We start from the raw sequence: 15,402 nt of genomic DNA on the forward strand, positions 1-15,402 counted from the left end.
ATTAAAACATTTTGTTAGATTAGAACCTAAATAATAATCTAATCATTAGATTACTATCAACTTTATCAATACAGATCGGCTTTAGAGCCATAATTATTTTGGTTCCCTTCACAACTATTTGTCTAGGTGAAAGAGATTATTGAATCTAAAATGGAGAAATGGACTTCACATGTTAAATAACATACTGGTAACATAGCCAATTACTCTATTTTGATTCCATATTTAGATTGTACAAAAACAACAGGAAATTTTTTTCAGTTGTTCTGTTCCTGGATATGCATATGTAAAGTATCTATTGACATCTTTTGACATCAAACTGGTACATAATAGGACTGATGATGATGATGATGTTTTTAACAGCCTGGCCAATTAGTTATGGGGATATATTGGGGGTTGTGTAATCATAATAAGGTTGAAAACTTAGCTTAGGTGCATATTTGTGTTATTTCAGTCCATTGACTGAAGGGTTTTATGGCCCTAGGGACAGTGAGCTTTAAGCCCCATACACACAGGCCGAATAGTGGCCGGTATAAGCCGGTTCAATAAAAAACGGGTGAACGGCCTGCTTCTGGCAAATCCCCATATTGGAAAACCAGTATCCAATAGGTGCTGGCATCCAATGGCTGCCAATGCTGACCAATGTGTTCTGGCAGTTCAGAACGCAATCGCTCAGCGGGGAGATCACTCTACTTTGGATAGTACAGTGAGATCCTCCGAGTTCTTCAGTTTTTTTTTTTCATTCAGCCCACTGGGTTGAACGAGAAAAAAAACTGATAGCGTGTACCCAACATAAGGTGTTCCAACGTCAGGTGATTGCCATGTGGTGGGAGGCAAGTAAAAAGTAAAATTTTCAGTCTCCTGCTTAAGCACAATTAATATTACTAAATATTCCCTATAGCATAGCAAATCTTAAAGTGTAATTTCAGTCTATATTTAACTAAATTTAAACCTGCTCTCATCCCCTTCTAACCCCTATCCTAACTACCATGTAAAAAGAAGATGCAAATACTTGCCTATTCTCAGGATGCTCTGGTCCAGTCACATGACCTCTCTAGCAGCCTGCTTCAGGAGAGTGGATAGATCACCATCAACGGCTGAAATTTCTGGGTGGCGATGTTACTATGGGGCATCCATTTTGGCTGTCCTTCCTCTTCCTTGAAGTTGGGTGCCAATCACATGACCAGACTGGAGTGCCCTGAGAATAGGCAAGTATAAGTACCTTCCTTCTAGACGGTAGCTAGAATAGGACTCAGAAGCTGGGGGGGAAGTAAATTTAAGATTAGTTAGATATAGACTCGAATTCCACTTTAACTTTTTGAGCTCAAGTCAGGGGCGGACTGACCATTTGGAAACTCAGGCACTGCCTGAAGGCCTGGGGTCAGTAGGGGGCCCTATGAGATGCCCCTGGTACCTTTTTCATAGGTTTTTTGAGTTTGGGCAAGGACACAGGGGCCCCATGATCCCCTATTGCCCGGGGGCCCTATGAGTTGTCAGTCCACCCCTGGTTCGAGTCCACATGTAATTTAGTCAAACTTGACACAATGTTGTACTACAGATCACATCCATCCCTAGAAATCTGGAAAAGTTCTTCTAAAACTGCAGTAACAAAGAAGAGCACACTATGTTCTACTATACAGACTCCTGTAGCGATGTTAAAGTTTATAATCGCAGTATTTAAATGTCACTCTAATTACAAGAACTGCCTCCAAGTATGACATTTTAAAATCGAAATAAGCCAATTAACACAGAACACATGTAACTATTTAACTGCCCCACTAGCTTGTTTATAACAAAGGCATGCAGTGAGCTACCTATTGCTTTGTTTATCATTGTCCTCTTAGTATCTACAGAAATTAAATGCATGTTCATATCATACAATAGGTGACCTGCAGCCTAAGCAAGTGCTCCTGATTACATATAAAATGTCAATCAAAAAAATACTATGTAAACATATTGACTAAATCCAACTCCAGATATCTATCAAAAATTCTATTTCATAATCATATATAATGCATATATTCTTAATAATACACAGGAGACATACAAAGGTACATACAAGGTGCAAAAAACAAATGTTTAAATGAATTGTTAGAAGTATGGGAATACTGCAATATACCATGAGTGATTAAACCTATTATAGTGGTCTTTTCATCTGTTCATTCATGAGTTCTTACTTTAAAATACGGAGGTATTGAAATTATGATTATTGGTGGAAGACTACATTAGAGGACTGTTATGCTCTTTTACTCATATTATGTATCTCGTTGCTGGAACTTTGTTGCTTTCATTATTATATTATTCTTATTATACAGGACTTATATAGCGCCAATAGCTTGCACAGTGCTTTACAATATAAATGGAGACAGTACATTTACAATACAGTTCAGTACAGAAGGAATAGGAAGGCCCTGCTCATGGAGCTTACAATCTAAAGAAAGGGAGAGTGGTACAAAAGAGGATGATCTGATGGAGGTGACTCAAGTACAGTTCTCAGGTGGAGCTGGAGTGGATGTGGGGTAGGCTTCAAAGATCGACTAAAGGCAGACAGGGTGGGGGCTGACCGGACATACTGGGGTAGAGAGTTCCAGAGGATGGGAGAGGCTCTGGAGAAGTCCTAGAGGCGAGCGTGGGAGGAGGTGATGAGGGAGCTAGAGAGCAAGCTGTCTTGGGAGGAGTGGAGCTGGTGATTTGGGCAATATCTGCGGATGAGGTTGCTGATGTAGCTAGGGCAGTGTTGTGAATGGCTTTGTATGTTATGGTTAGTAGTTTGAATTTTATACGTTGGGTTAGTGGAAGCCAGTGAAGGGATTGTCAGAGAGGGGCAGCAGTCACTGATTGGTTGGTAAGGTGTATAAGTCTAGCAGCAGCATTCATAGTAGACTGTAGGGGGGATAGCCTGTGTAACGGTAGACCAATGAGTAGGGATTATCAGTAATCAAGGCAGAATATGACTAAGGCGTGGATAAGTTGTTTTGTGGTGTCATTAGTCAGGAAGGGGCGGATTTTGGAAATGTTGCGGAGGTTGAGGCAGCAGGATTTAGCCAGTTATTAGATGTGGAGCCCGAAGCAGAGATCAGAGTCTAGAATTACACCTAGCACCCTGGCATGAGGGGGAAGAACCAATTGTGATGCTGTTGATGTTAATGGTAAAGTCATGAGTGGGGGATCGGAGAAGAGGAAATATTACAAGCTCGGTTTTAGAAAGATTTGGATTGAGGGAGTGGTGCGACATCAATACTGACATGTCGCTTAGTAGATTTGTGATAAGTGAGGAGATTGAGGGGGTGAGCTGTGGAGTGGAGAGATAGATCTGGGTGTCATCAGCATAGAGGTGGTATTGGAAGCCAAGGGAGGTTATCAATTGGCCCAGGGAGGAGGTATAGAGAGAGAAAACGAGGGCCCCAAGGACGAAGCCTTGGGGTACTGAAACAAAAAAAGGAAGAGGAGTGGAGGAGTTGCTGTTGTATGTGACGCTGAAAGCGTGCTGACAAAGGTAAGAGGAGAACTAGGAGAGCAGAGTGACAGAGGCCAAGAGAGTGGAGTTTACTGAAGAGGAGCGGGTGGTCGACTGTGTCAAAGGCAGCAGAAATGTCTAGGAGTATGAGTATGGAGTAATGGCCATTGGTTTTAGCAGCTGGTAGGTGGTCGATGATTGAAGGTTGTTGTCCGTGAGATAGCAATTCATATGGTTGTGAACAAAGTGCTCGAGAAGCTTGGAGGCAAATGGGAGCATGGAGATGGGTCTTAAGTTGTTCAAACAGGTGGGGTCCAGCAAGGGTTTTTTAGGTATGGAGATAACCAGTGTATGTTTGAGCGGGGAGGGAAAGGTGGCGGTAGAGAGGGAGGGGTTGAAGATGTGGATTAGAGAGTTTAGGATAGAGCAGGAAAGAGGTCGCAATAATCATGAGGGGACGGGGACAGGTGGTGAGGTGAGCCTTGAAAAGGAGTTTGGTAACTTCTTCGGTGGTAACAGGGTCGAAGGAGGAGAGAGTATTGAATGTAGTGTTGGGCCTGGTATGTTGGTTGGAGGAGGAAGCTTCACACCGGAGATCTCATCATGAATTGTGTCGATCTTGTTCTTGAAATGAGTGGCAAACTCCTGGGCAGTAAGTACACTATTGCTAAAAACATTGGGATGCCTATTTTTACATGCATATAAACTATAAACTGGCATCCCAGTCTTAGTCTGTAGGGTTCAATATTGAGTTGGCCCACCCTTTGCAGCTATAACAGCTTCAAATTTTCGGGTAAGGCTGTCCACAAGGTTTAGTTGTGTTTATGGGAATGTTTGACTATTCTTCCGGAAGTACATTTCAGAGGTTAGGCACTGATGTTAGATGAGAAGGCCTGGCTCGCAGTCTCTGCTCTAATTCATCCCAAAGATGTTCTATCAGGTTGAGGTCAAGACTCTGTGCAGGCCAATCAAGTTCCTCCACCCCAAACTCACTCATTCATGTCTTTATGGACTTTGCTTTGTGCACTGGTGTGCAGCCATGTTGGAACAGAAGGGGACCATCCCAAACTGTTCTTACAAAGTTGGGAGCATGAAATTGTCCAAAATGCCTTTGTATGCTGATGCCTTGAGATTTTCCTTCACTGAAACTAAGGGGCCAAGCTCCACCAAACTTTACACTTGGCACAATGCAGTAAGGCAAGTACCGTTCTCCTGGCAACCACCAAACCCAGACACGTCAATCTGATTGCCAGAAAGAGAAGTGTGATTTGTCACTCTAGAGAACACATCTCCACTGCTCTAGAATCCAGTGGCGGCGTGCTTTATACCACAGCATCCGATCCTTTACATTGCACTTGGTGAGGTAAGGTTTGGATGCAGCTGCTAAGCAAAAGAAACCCATTCCATGAAATTCTCTATGCACTGTTGTTGTGCTAATCTGAAGGCCACACAAAGTTTGGAGGTCTTTAGCTATTGACTCTGCAGACAGTAGCAAGGAAATTTCACGGATGGACTTATTGCACAGGTGGCAACCTATCACGGTACCACACTTGAATTCAGTGAGCTCCTTAGAGCGACCCATTCTTTAACCACTAGCCTACAGGGCACTTATACTCCCTTCTTCCCAAGGCCAATTTCCAGCTTTCAGCGCTGTCACACTTTGAATGACAATTGTGCGGTCATGCAACACTGTACCCATATGAAATTTTTATCATTTTTTTGAGACAGATAGAGCTTTCTTTTGGTGGTATTTAATCACCTCTGGGTTTTTTATTTTTCTTAAACAAACCAAAAACCACTGAAAATTTTGAAAAGAAAACGTTTTTTCTTAGTTTTGATATACAATTTTGTAAATAAGTGATTTTTCTCCTTCACTGATGTGCGCTAATGAGGTTGCAGTGATAGGCACTGATAGGTGGCACTGATGGGCATTGACAGGCATCACTGATGGGCACTGAAAGGCAGCACTGATACATGACACTGATATATGGCACTGTTAGGCAGCACTGACTGGCACTGTTAGGCGGCACTGATAGGCGACACTGACTGGCACTGATAGGTGGCACTTCTGGGGCCACACTGATCATCAGGGCACACTGATCATCAGTGCCCTGATGATCAGTGTACATGTCCCCTCCGCAGAAAGCCGATTACCGGCTCTCCTCTCCTCTCGAGCTGTCAGCGTGATAGCTCGAGAGGAGAGAAATGCCGATGACCAACATTTCCGTATTTACATGTGATCAGCTGTGATTGGACACAGCTGATCACATGACCGAGCCGACATCTTCGGCTCTTTCCGTGATCCACTGTGTCCAAGGGACACAGTGCACTGGCGATCGGCGCACAGCACGCTCCCTGAGCCGCGCATGTGCGGTGAGAATGGAAGGACGTCATATGACGTCCTATCAGAACGAGAGAACCACCTTGTACCCGTCATTGTACTGTATGGGGGGCGGAAGGTGGTTAACAAATGTTTGTAGAAGCAGTCTGCATACCTAGGTGCTTGATTTTATACACCTGTGACCATGGAGGTGATTGGAACACCTGAATCCAATGTTTTGGAGGGGTGTCCCAATACATTTGGCAATATAATGTAAGTTGGTGTGGAAGCAGTGGGGGATGGAGTAAGAAAATGGTAGAAAAGAGCTGACGAGGATCGAATGAGAGGGTTTTGATGAGAGTGTTGCAGAAGGGTTGTTTAGCAGCTTGGAGGCTAAAGTTGTATTTGAGAAGGGTGGATTTGTAGAGGGTGAAGTCTTGCAAGGATTTAGTTTTACGCCATGATCACTCAAGAGTATGGCTGTGTCTCGAGACTTCTGGTGTCATCTGTTTGCCAGGGTTGTGACAGGCGAGGCCTGGTTCTGCATGTAGAGAGAGGAGCAAGTGTATCCAGGGAGGATAATAGTAAGTTGTTGTAGACAGATGTGGCCAAGTTTGGGCAGGACAGAGGTGCAATTGTATCATATAGGCCCTCAGTAGTAGAGTGGAGAAGGGAAGGGCTGAGGTGGTAGAGGTTTCTATGGGTAACGGTTTGCTGGTTGGAGGCATGGGAGGTAGGAGACATGGAGAGTGTGGAGCTGATAATGTTGTGATCAGAGAGAGGAAAAGGGATGTTAGGGAGGAGAAGACTGTGCATGCATGCAGTTTAACTATTTCAATACCTGCTAACACATAAGTATTTTTGGAACTGTAGAATTATTTCAGCCTAAAAAAAACGCACTTCAGATCCGTTCCGGATGTGTTTCTGCATGCACGTTTTTAACTCATTTTTATGCATTCCGGTGAGTTTTTGTTGCATTTGTGATGTGTTTACGGATGCATTTCAGATGCTTTTTTTCTTCTTTTTTTTTTTCACTGTATTGGGGTCCAGTTCATTTTTGGTGCATCCTTGTGCATTTTTTGACGTGTTTTACTGCACTTCAGTACAGTCCAGTGCAGGAAAAATGCAGCATGTTCTATTTTTTTTATGGAGCTGGAATGCCCTGGAACTGACCGCACTGATGTGAACTATGCCATTGGAAACCATGTAGCCTTTGATGCAGAAAACAAAATGCACTGGATTGCATGGCCATAAAGCTACATGTAGAATTTGCTGGCATTGTGAATGTGTCTATAGCCACTGGGGGGCGCTGCCTGCTGGTTTTTAGTCCTGATTCTTTCCTATGTGTGCAGAAATGTTATTAGTTTTGGTACTTGTCTGTTAATTCACCGGATTTATTATATATATATATTTTTTATATATTTAAATAAAACATAAAAAATATATATATAAATAAATAAATCCAGTGAATTAACAGACAAGTACCTTATTTTTTATTACAGGTACTTGTATAGCGCTGTCAATTTACGCAGCACTTAACATATGTATTTTACATTCACATCAGTCCCTAACCCTCAAGGGGTGTACAATCTAAAATCCCTAACTTACATTCATACACATACTAGGGCCAATTTAGACAGGAGCCAATTAACCTACCAGCGTGTCTTCGAAGTGTGGGAGGAAACCAGAATACACAGAGGAAACCAATGCAGGCACAGGGAGAACATGAAAACTCCAGGCAGGTGGTGCCGTGGTTGGGATTCAAACCAGCAACCCTAGTGCTGCCAGGCAGAAGTGCTAACCATTTGACCATTGTGCTGCCCCATGTGAAGATTCTAATCTGCAGGCTGAGAATTTATCTATGGTAATGTCAAATACCAATGATATAGTGCATCCAGAAAGTATTCACAGCACTTAATGTTTGCCACATTTTGTTACAGCCTTATTCCAAAATGGATTAAATTCATTTTTTTCCTCAATATTCTACAAACAATACCCCATAATGACAACATGAAAGAAGTTTGTTTTGACATTTTTGCAATGTATTAAAAATCAAAAAAAAAAAAAAACCATATGTACATACGTATTCACAGCCTTTGCTTAATACTTTGTTGAAGCACCTTTAACACCAATTACAGCCTCAAGTCCTTTTGAGTATGATGCTACAAGCTTGGCACACCTGTTTTTGGGCAATTTCTCCCACTCTTCTTTGCAGTACCTATCAAGCTCCATCAGGTTTCAGATCTCTACAGAGATGTTCATTCGGGTTCAAGTCTGAGCTCTGGCTGAGCCATTCCAGGACATTCACAGATCTGGCCCATAGCCACTCCTTTGTTATGTGGACTGTGTGCTTAGGGTCATTTTCCTGTTGAAGGATGAACCGTCGCCCCAGAGTGCTCTGGAACAGGTTTTCATCAAGGATGTCTCTGTAAATTGCTGCATTCATCTTTCCTTTGATCCTGACTAGTCTGCTGGTCTGTGACGCTGAAAAACATCCCCACAGCATGATGCAGCCACCACCATGCTTCACTGTAGGGATGGTATTGACCAGGTGGTGAGCAGTGCCTGGTTTCCTCCAGACATGACACTTGGAATTCAGGCCAAAGAGTTCAATCTTTGTTTCATCAGACCAAAGAGTTTTGTTTCTCATGGTCTGAGAGTCCCTCAGGTGCCTTTTGGCAAACTCCAGGCTGGCTGCCATTTGCCTTTTACTGAGGCATGACTTCTGTCTGGTCACGCTACCATACAGGCCTGATTGGTGGAGTGCTGCAGAGATGGTTGTTCTTCTGGAAGGTTCTCCTCTCTCCACAGAGAAACGCTGGAGCTCTTTCAGAGTGACCATTGGGTGCTTGGTTACCTCCCTAGGTAAGGCCCTTCTCCCTCAATTGCTCATTTTGGCCAGGCGGCCCGCTCTAGGAAAATTCCTGGTGGTTCCAAACTACTTCCATTTACTGATGATGGAGGCCACTGTGCTCATTGAGACCTTCAATGCTGCAGAAATGTTTCTGTACCCTTCCCCAGATCTGTGCCTTGATACAATCCTGTCAGGAGGTAATTCCTTGGACTTCATGGCTTGGTTTGTACTCTGACATGCACTGTTAACCTTATATAGACAGGTTTATGTGTTTCCTAATCCTGTCCAATCAACAGAATTTCCGACAGGTGATCTCCATTCAAGTTGTGGCAACATCTCAAGGATGATCAGTGGGAACAGGATGCACCAGAGCTCAATTTTGAGTGTCATGTCAAAGGCTATGAATACTTATGTACATGTGTTTTTTGTTTTGTTTTTTTAATTTTAATAACTTGCAAAGATTTAAAAATGAACTTCTTTCAAGTTGTCATTATGGGGTATTGTTTGTAGAATGTTGAGGAAAAAAATTAATTTTGATCCATTTTGGAATAAGGCTGTAACATAACAAAATATGGCAAAAGTTAAGAGCTGTGAATATTTTCTGGATGCACTGTACCACAACTAGACCCTTTTACCTATTTGAGACTCTCCATAAAGAGGGTCTGTCCCCTGCCCAATTCTATCTCATTAGGTAAGTGAAAAATTAAATTATAATAAATAAATAAATCAGAAGTATCAACCCCATCATCCCATGCACACAGGTGGACCAGTGATCCATCCGCTCTGCTCAGCAAGGGGGATGACCAGACAGATCCCCCACTGAGCAAGCAGATAGAAAACCAATTCTACCCCATGTGAAAGGGGTCTTAAATCGCCACTTCTCCATAGCTCCCAACCGTCCCTTGTTTGGAGGGACTGTCTCTGGTTTTCACACCAAATCCCTTTGTCCCTCTGGCAGTCTCAGCTGTCCTTCTTATTTCTCTGATGTGTACATCTCTATACAAAATGTACTATCTAACTACCACAAGTGTTATGCTGCACTAATACTTTTATCCCACCTCTATATTACTGCAGCTGTATGAATATCCGAACAGTTACTGTATCTGATAGGTTGCAGTCACTGTTTGGTCAAAATAATACATTTTGATTTTTCATCGACGTTTGTGGAGCTAGGTGGTGCCAACAGAGCCTCCGACTGCCTGTATTTGATCAGATCAGCAGGAATAGGGCGAAGTGCAAGCCATGTATAGCCAGTTTAAGCCTAGGTTCGCTCATACGTGGTGCGGGAAATGCCACAAAGCTTGTGCATTTTCCGCACTGTGCTTTGCGATCTGCTACAGCTGTTAATTCAAAGTTAATGACAATCCAAGCGCAGGTCGCAAACGTAGTGCATTTGCCTACACCAGATCACATTGTACAAAACAACCATGCAATCTGGTTCCAGTGCAGCTCAAAAAAAGGTGCCTGCGCATTTTTTTTTTTTTGCTATGCGGTGCAGTTCCTGTGCGATTTACTTGCGAGCCACAGTGTGAACTGGGGCTAACAGTCTAACAAACTGAAGTGATAAAGGGAGGTGACATCAATTAAAATGAATCCCTACCCATGCCAAAAATGGCATCCAACTCTAAGCAGGTGAAGGGTTTCTTTTGTACATGATCAGGAATTTGGAGGAAACACATTTTTCTTCACATTGCAGTTTAGTAAATATTAAAGATTCTCTGTACAAACTGCAGCACTTATAGCAGAACTGGAAAGTGTCCACTTTGTAGTTTAATCCTATACAAAAATACATGGACCATGGATACATTTGTAAATCCTGCAATAAACAGCCAATATCTTCCACTAATGTCATAGAAAACATTACGAGGACCTAGAGAAAACTACATATCCCATCATGCATGGAGTTCCTGTCTTGGCCAGTTTGTCACTTATCACAATCTGCAGTGTCGGCAGCAGGAAGGAGTTAGTCAGAGGGGTTAATGTGTTTAACATGTTGCAGGCTCAGTTTCTTTCAGCATGTGTGTTAACGTGTTTTCTGCAGTTTAGGGGTCCATGCCTGTTGTACCAGTGTACCAACGACGTGTGGCACTGATAGGACCACTATGGGACATGAGATGTTGGTTCGAGTCGCCAGATGCCAACTGCTGGTCAGCTGCCTCTTCATCCTGGTAATGACATCATCTCTGTTATTTCATAAGACATCTGAACTTAGAGGAACACTTACCAATTTGCACCTGTAAACAGTTAATATGTTATATCCTAGATAAACAATGTGTAATGTGTGTGTATTCCAGTGTTAAATGATCTCTATGCTATAGGCAATGCAAGAAGAAGAATGTCATACATGATAAATGATTATAGCGTATGAAATGTGTGATATAGTCATGCTAAATCATGCAGCAAAAATCATACCCTTTGACACATTGGGTGGTTAGTTAGCACCGCTGACCATGACCCATTCAAGTGAGGACTTTTCAACTTTAGGAGGTAACATATTATTATTATACAGGATTTATAAAGCGCCAACAGTTTGCGCAGCGCTTTACAATATAATGGAGACAGTACAATTACAATACACTTCAGTACAGAAGGAATAGGAGGGCCCTGCTTGTGGAGCTTATTGCTTCCCAGCTACCTGTTGGACACCCAGAAGAGTAATTCACCATAGATTGCTTTTCAGAAGGGCCGCAAGGGCTGCCACCTGTGTGAATAAGCCCTTATTGCTCCATTGTTGTACCCTCATGGTTTAGAACAGGAATGACACTTTGCTGGGTATGCAGCTCCCACATACTGTAGACTTAAAAATCTATGGGACCACTGCTTTTTTCAAAATGTTACAGAGAAGTTTAAAGTGACACTAAAACTTAATTATTTTTGAAATAACAAACATTTCTATTCCTACCTGCTCTGTGCAGTGGTTTTGCACAGAGCAGCCCTGATACTCTACTTTTCGGGTCCCCGCTGGCACTCCTGGCTCCTCCCCCTCGAGCAGTGCCCCCGGGGAAAGCCGTTTGCCCTGAGGGCACTGCTGTGTGCTCATCCCTGAGCTGCTGTTCTGTGCGTCTATAAGACACGCCCCCATCTCTCCTTATTGGTGCACTGGCTGTGATTGACAGCAGAAGCTGTCGAGAACTTTACTGGATCTGAGTGGGCTCAGGTAAGGAATGAGGGGGCGCTGCAAACGGAAGGTTTTTTTACCTTCATGCATCAAGGTAAAAAACTTTGTGTGCACCTAATGCCTTTTCTAAACCCAGATAATACCTTAGAAAGGTAGCAGTGACCTCATCACTGAGCTGTACATACATTATGCAGAGAGTAGAGCTGTGGGAGGGGCCCAGCAGGCTCCACCTGCTACAGGCTGCCTGCAGAAAACCATATGAGGGGTCGGAGACAAGATCAGTCATTTTACATAAGGAAAGAGAACATCAGTGACTGGTCTTTATTACAGGAAACACAGATCTGGAAGGAATACACAAAAGACCCCATGATTCAAGAATGAATTTACCGATCACGGTAATGAGCTGATGACATAGGCTCATGAGGAGACATCTACACTGATAATCAGGGCACTGATGAATCAGGGCCCCATCAGTGCCCATAAGTGCTGCCTTTCAGAGCCCATCTGTGATGACTGATGATCTGGCCAATAAGTTAGATCAGTGATGCCTCTAATTGTCCATCAATGCTCCCTATTAGTGCCCATCAGTGCTGCCTATCCGAGCCCATCTGTGATGACTGATGATCTGGCCAATATGTTTGTTGTTTTTCAAAAGAACACACTCTCCAGCAAATGCAGCAGTTAGAGGGTTGAAACAAACCATTTACCACTGACAGTGGTGCTTGCATTGATCAGCTTTTATTTATTTATGTAGAACCTGCAACGCAAAAGGAACAAAACTGTTGTGTAACTGCAGTATGCGCTGGAGTTTGGCATTATTTGTTAGTGTATCTAAACCTGCTAGTACAGCTAACACTCCCCTCCCTCAGACTGACAATGCTGCTGTGACTGACAATGCTGCTGTCTAAAGGTGCCCCCTGTGCTCATTCATCTAGAGTGACAGCACTCTAATACGGCTAGGTTCACACCTACACAGGTTGCGTTTGAGCCATTTCTGCATTGTGTTTTGCGTTGCGTTTTTGCCTTGTTTTTGATGTGTTTTGCTTTTCTTCATCTTTTTTTCTTGTTGCTAGGCAGATTTAAAACTCATCAAAAACAAAGCAAAAACACAATACATGCTTTTCTGCAGCGTTTCCATTAAAGTCTATAGAACCACAAACGCAACTTTTGGCGTTCAAAAAGTCCCTGACCCTTTCCAAAAAACGCACTGGGTGAAAGCGTGGCGATATGAACGTGTCCCATAGGAAATCATGTTAAATGGACTGTACTGCGTTTCTACAAAACACTACGGAAATCTCTTAGGTGTGAACTTAGGGTACTGGAGGTGTGTTAATGGTCAAATCACCAAGTGAAAACAGAGGGGACAAAGCTTAAGAAAGAAAACAAATGCAGCCACCACATCTAATGATTGGTAAGCTGCATTTAATTATGTTTTTGGTTTTGGGTTTATTACCGCTTTAAGAGATGTAAAATAAATATGTCTATCTGATCCTTGATTGTTTGTTTTTTTTTCTTTTTAAGATCCTGGCAGTGGCATGTTGCTTTGTGACAGTAGTGACAGGTCTGAGTCCTCACTTCACCATTCTCATTGGAGCTTCTCCATCTGAGAGTCCTATCAGAGACCTGCACTATGCCAGTAAGTAGGATTTCCTGTCTACTCTATACTTGGTGTATTTTGTGTCATATTTCAGCTTATACTGAATGATGAATACTTATTGACTCTCAACGACCAGCTACGGGGAAAGTGTTGTAGCACACTGAGCTGTGTACGTCATCAACATGGAGAGACGCACACAAGAAAGATCCTGTAATGTTGGGTGCTCATCTCATTTATATTTAACCTCTTGGTGCAGGCGCCTCCCGGCCCTTTAAGAGTTTCAGAAGCCGGGGTGGGGTTTTAGGGTCATGTGATTCGCTGTCACGGCGGTCACATGATCGGAAAAGGTCCCGATCGAAAGGGGAGATCGGGACCTTTCCGGGAGTAGCGGACATATGTGCTGGGAGCGTGTAGGGCATGCGCTTTCAGCATATATGTATTTTTTAATTGCACGCAAATATGCGGCCGCTCAGCGTCAAGGCCCAGATGCCGAGAGGCCGCATATTTGCGTACGATCGGCGTCAAGGGGTTAAAGGATAAGTTCACCTTTGGGAACATGTTACATGATTCACCCATTTTTAGGGTGGAACATGTAATGTATTCCTATGGCTGCAGCCCTGACTGCCCCCCCGACAGATAGTACAAGTAGAAGTCTCCCCGTACTATCAGATTTGAAAACAGTGCGGCCGTGCGGGGCTCCGCCCACATGGGCGCATCACTCATTCATGGACTTCCATGAATGAATGAACTGCAATCTTGGCAGCCTTAGTGGCTGTGGGCTTATAGTTTTCGATGAACTACCACGGCGCTGTGGTGCACCGTGGTAGTTCATTGCAGCTTCCTGTCAGAATATCTGCTTGCTTATACATCCCATACAGCAAGCAGCTATTCTGACAGGTCTGCAGGAGTCCTGCATGGCATCAGTGATCTACTGATCACTGGTGCAAAACTTATCCTTTAACCACTTCACTTTCACCCCCTTCCTGTCCAGGCCAATTTGTAGCTTTCAGTGCTATCACACTTTGAATGACAATTGCGCGGTCATGCAACACTGTACCCGTATGAATTTTTGAGCATTTTTTGAGATAGATAAAACTTTATTTTGGTGGTATTTATTCACCACTGGGATTTTGCTATATAAATGAAAAAGTCCAAAAAATTTTAGGAAAAAGTGTTTTTCTTATAAAATTTTGCAAATAAGTCATCTTTCTTCATAAATCTTGGCCCGCACTCCTGCTCCCTCACCACAGAATTTAATTGACAGCAGCAGGAGAGGAGAGAGCTGCAACTCTCGGGCACAGTGCTGGATCGAGATCAGGCTTAGGTAAGTATAAGGGGGGCTGGAGCGATCCTGAAGCACAAAAGGGTTTTGACTCGACATAATCCTTAAAGTGGTTGTAAAGCTCAAACATGAAATATAAAAAAGCATGACCTTCTATACTGTGTACTTGTCTCAATCCAGAACATTTAGCGTCTGCTGCCTCTTCCCTCTGCTATCAGCATGAGTCACTTCTGACAAGTTTTCCTGACACCAAGAGAAATAAGGTGACGTAGAGGTAGCTCCAGCTGATTGACAACTTCAGCTCTGTTCCTGTGTGCTTTGTGAAAAGGAATGTGTCCCTTTTCTCCAACCAGCTCTCAGAGCTCTGCTCACTGAGTCTAACTTCAGCTCCCCAACCCCTGCTTTTCAGAGCAGAGAAATCCTATGTAAATTCTGCACTTTGAATAGATGTCGGGGACAGATGGATGTAGATAAACTGATACAACTTATGATGTAGGAACATTTGTTTCATTTCCGTGTATCACCTGAGGCTGGACACTTTACTAGATATATGTAAGGGTTTACAACCACTTTAAGCCTTTAGAAGCACTTTAAGAAACAGGTAGGTGGTTTAACCATCGAGTGAAATACTGATTTTGGGTACTAACCTTTCTTTTACAATATAGACAAAGAAAACATGAAATGAAAAGTAATCACAGCATGAAAGAGTGACAAAGTCGCATAAAAAGTTTGTCAACCTAGATGGATAATTTTCTGCTGTAAGATAAACAAACATAA

The 15,402-nt window shown here is 43.0% G+C and overlaps 1 protein-coding gene across 1 annotated transcript in view; it reads left to right on the forward strand.

Moving 5' to 3' along the window:
* The first annotated feature begins 10,562 nt into the window (after positions 1-10,562).
* TSPAN32 (tetraspanin 32) overlaps positions 10,563-15,402 on the forward strand; it is a 59,390-nt gene continuing 54,550 nt past the window's right edge. Inside the window, exons 1-2 of the mRNA XM_089653513.1 lie at positions 10,563-10,796; positions 13,268-13,382. Of these exons, the coding sequence (XP_089509639.1) occupies positions 10,731-10,796; positions 13,268-13,382 (181 nt within the window). The 5' untranslated portion in view covers positions 10,563-10,730. The remainder of the gene's footprint in view (positions 10,797-13,267; positions 13,383-15,402) is intronic.

Source organism: Staurois parvus, unplaced genomic scaffold (genome assembly GCF_062004578.1).
Source record: "Staurois parvus isolate SC_StPar_1 unplaced genomic scaffold, SC_StPar_1.0 ptg000715l, whole genome shotgun sequence".
In the NCBI taxonomy this organism is placed as follows: Eukaryota; Metazoa; Chordata; class Amphibia; order Anura; family Ranidae; genus Staurois; species Staurois parvus.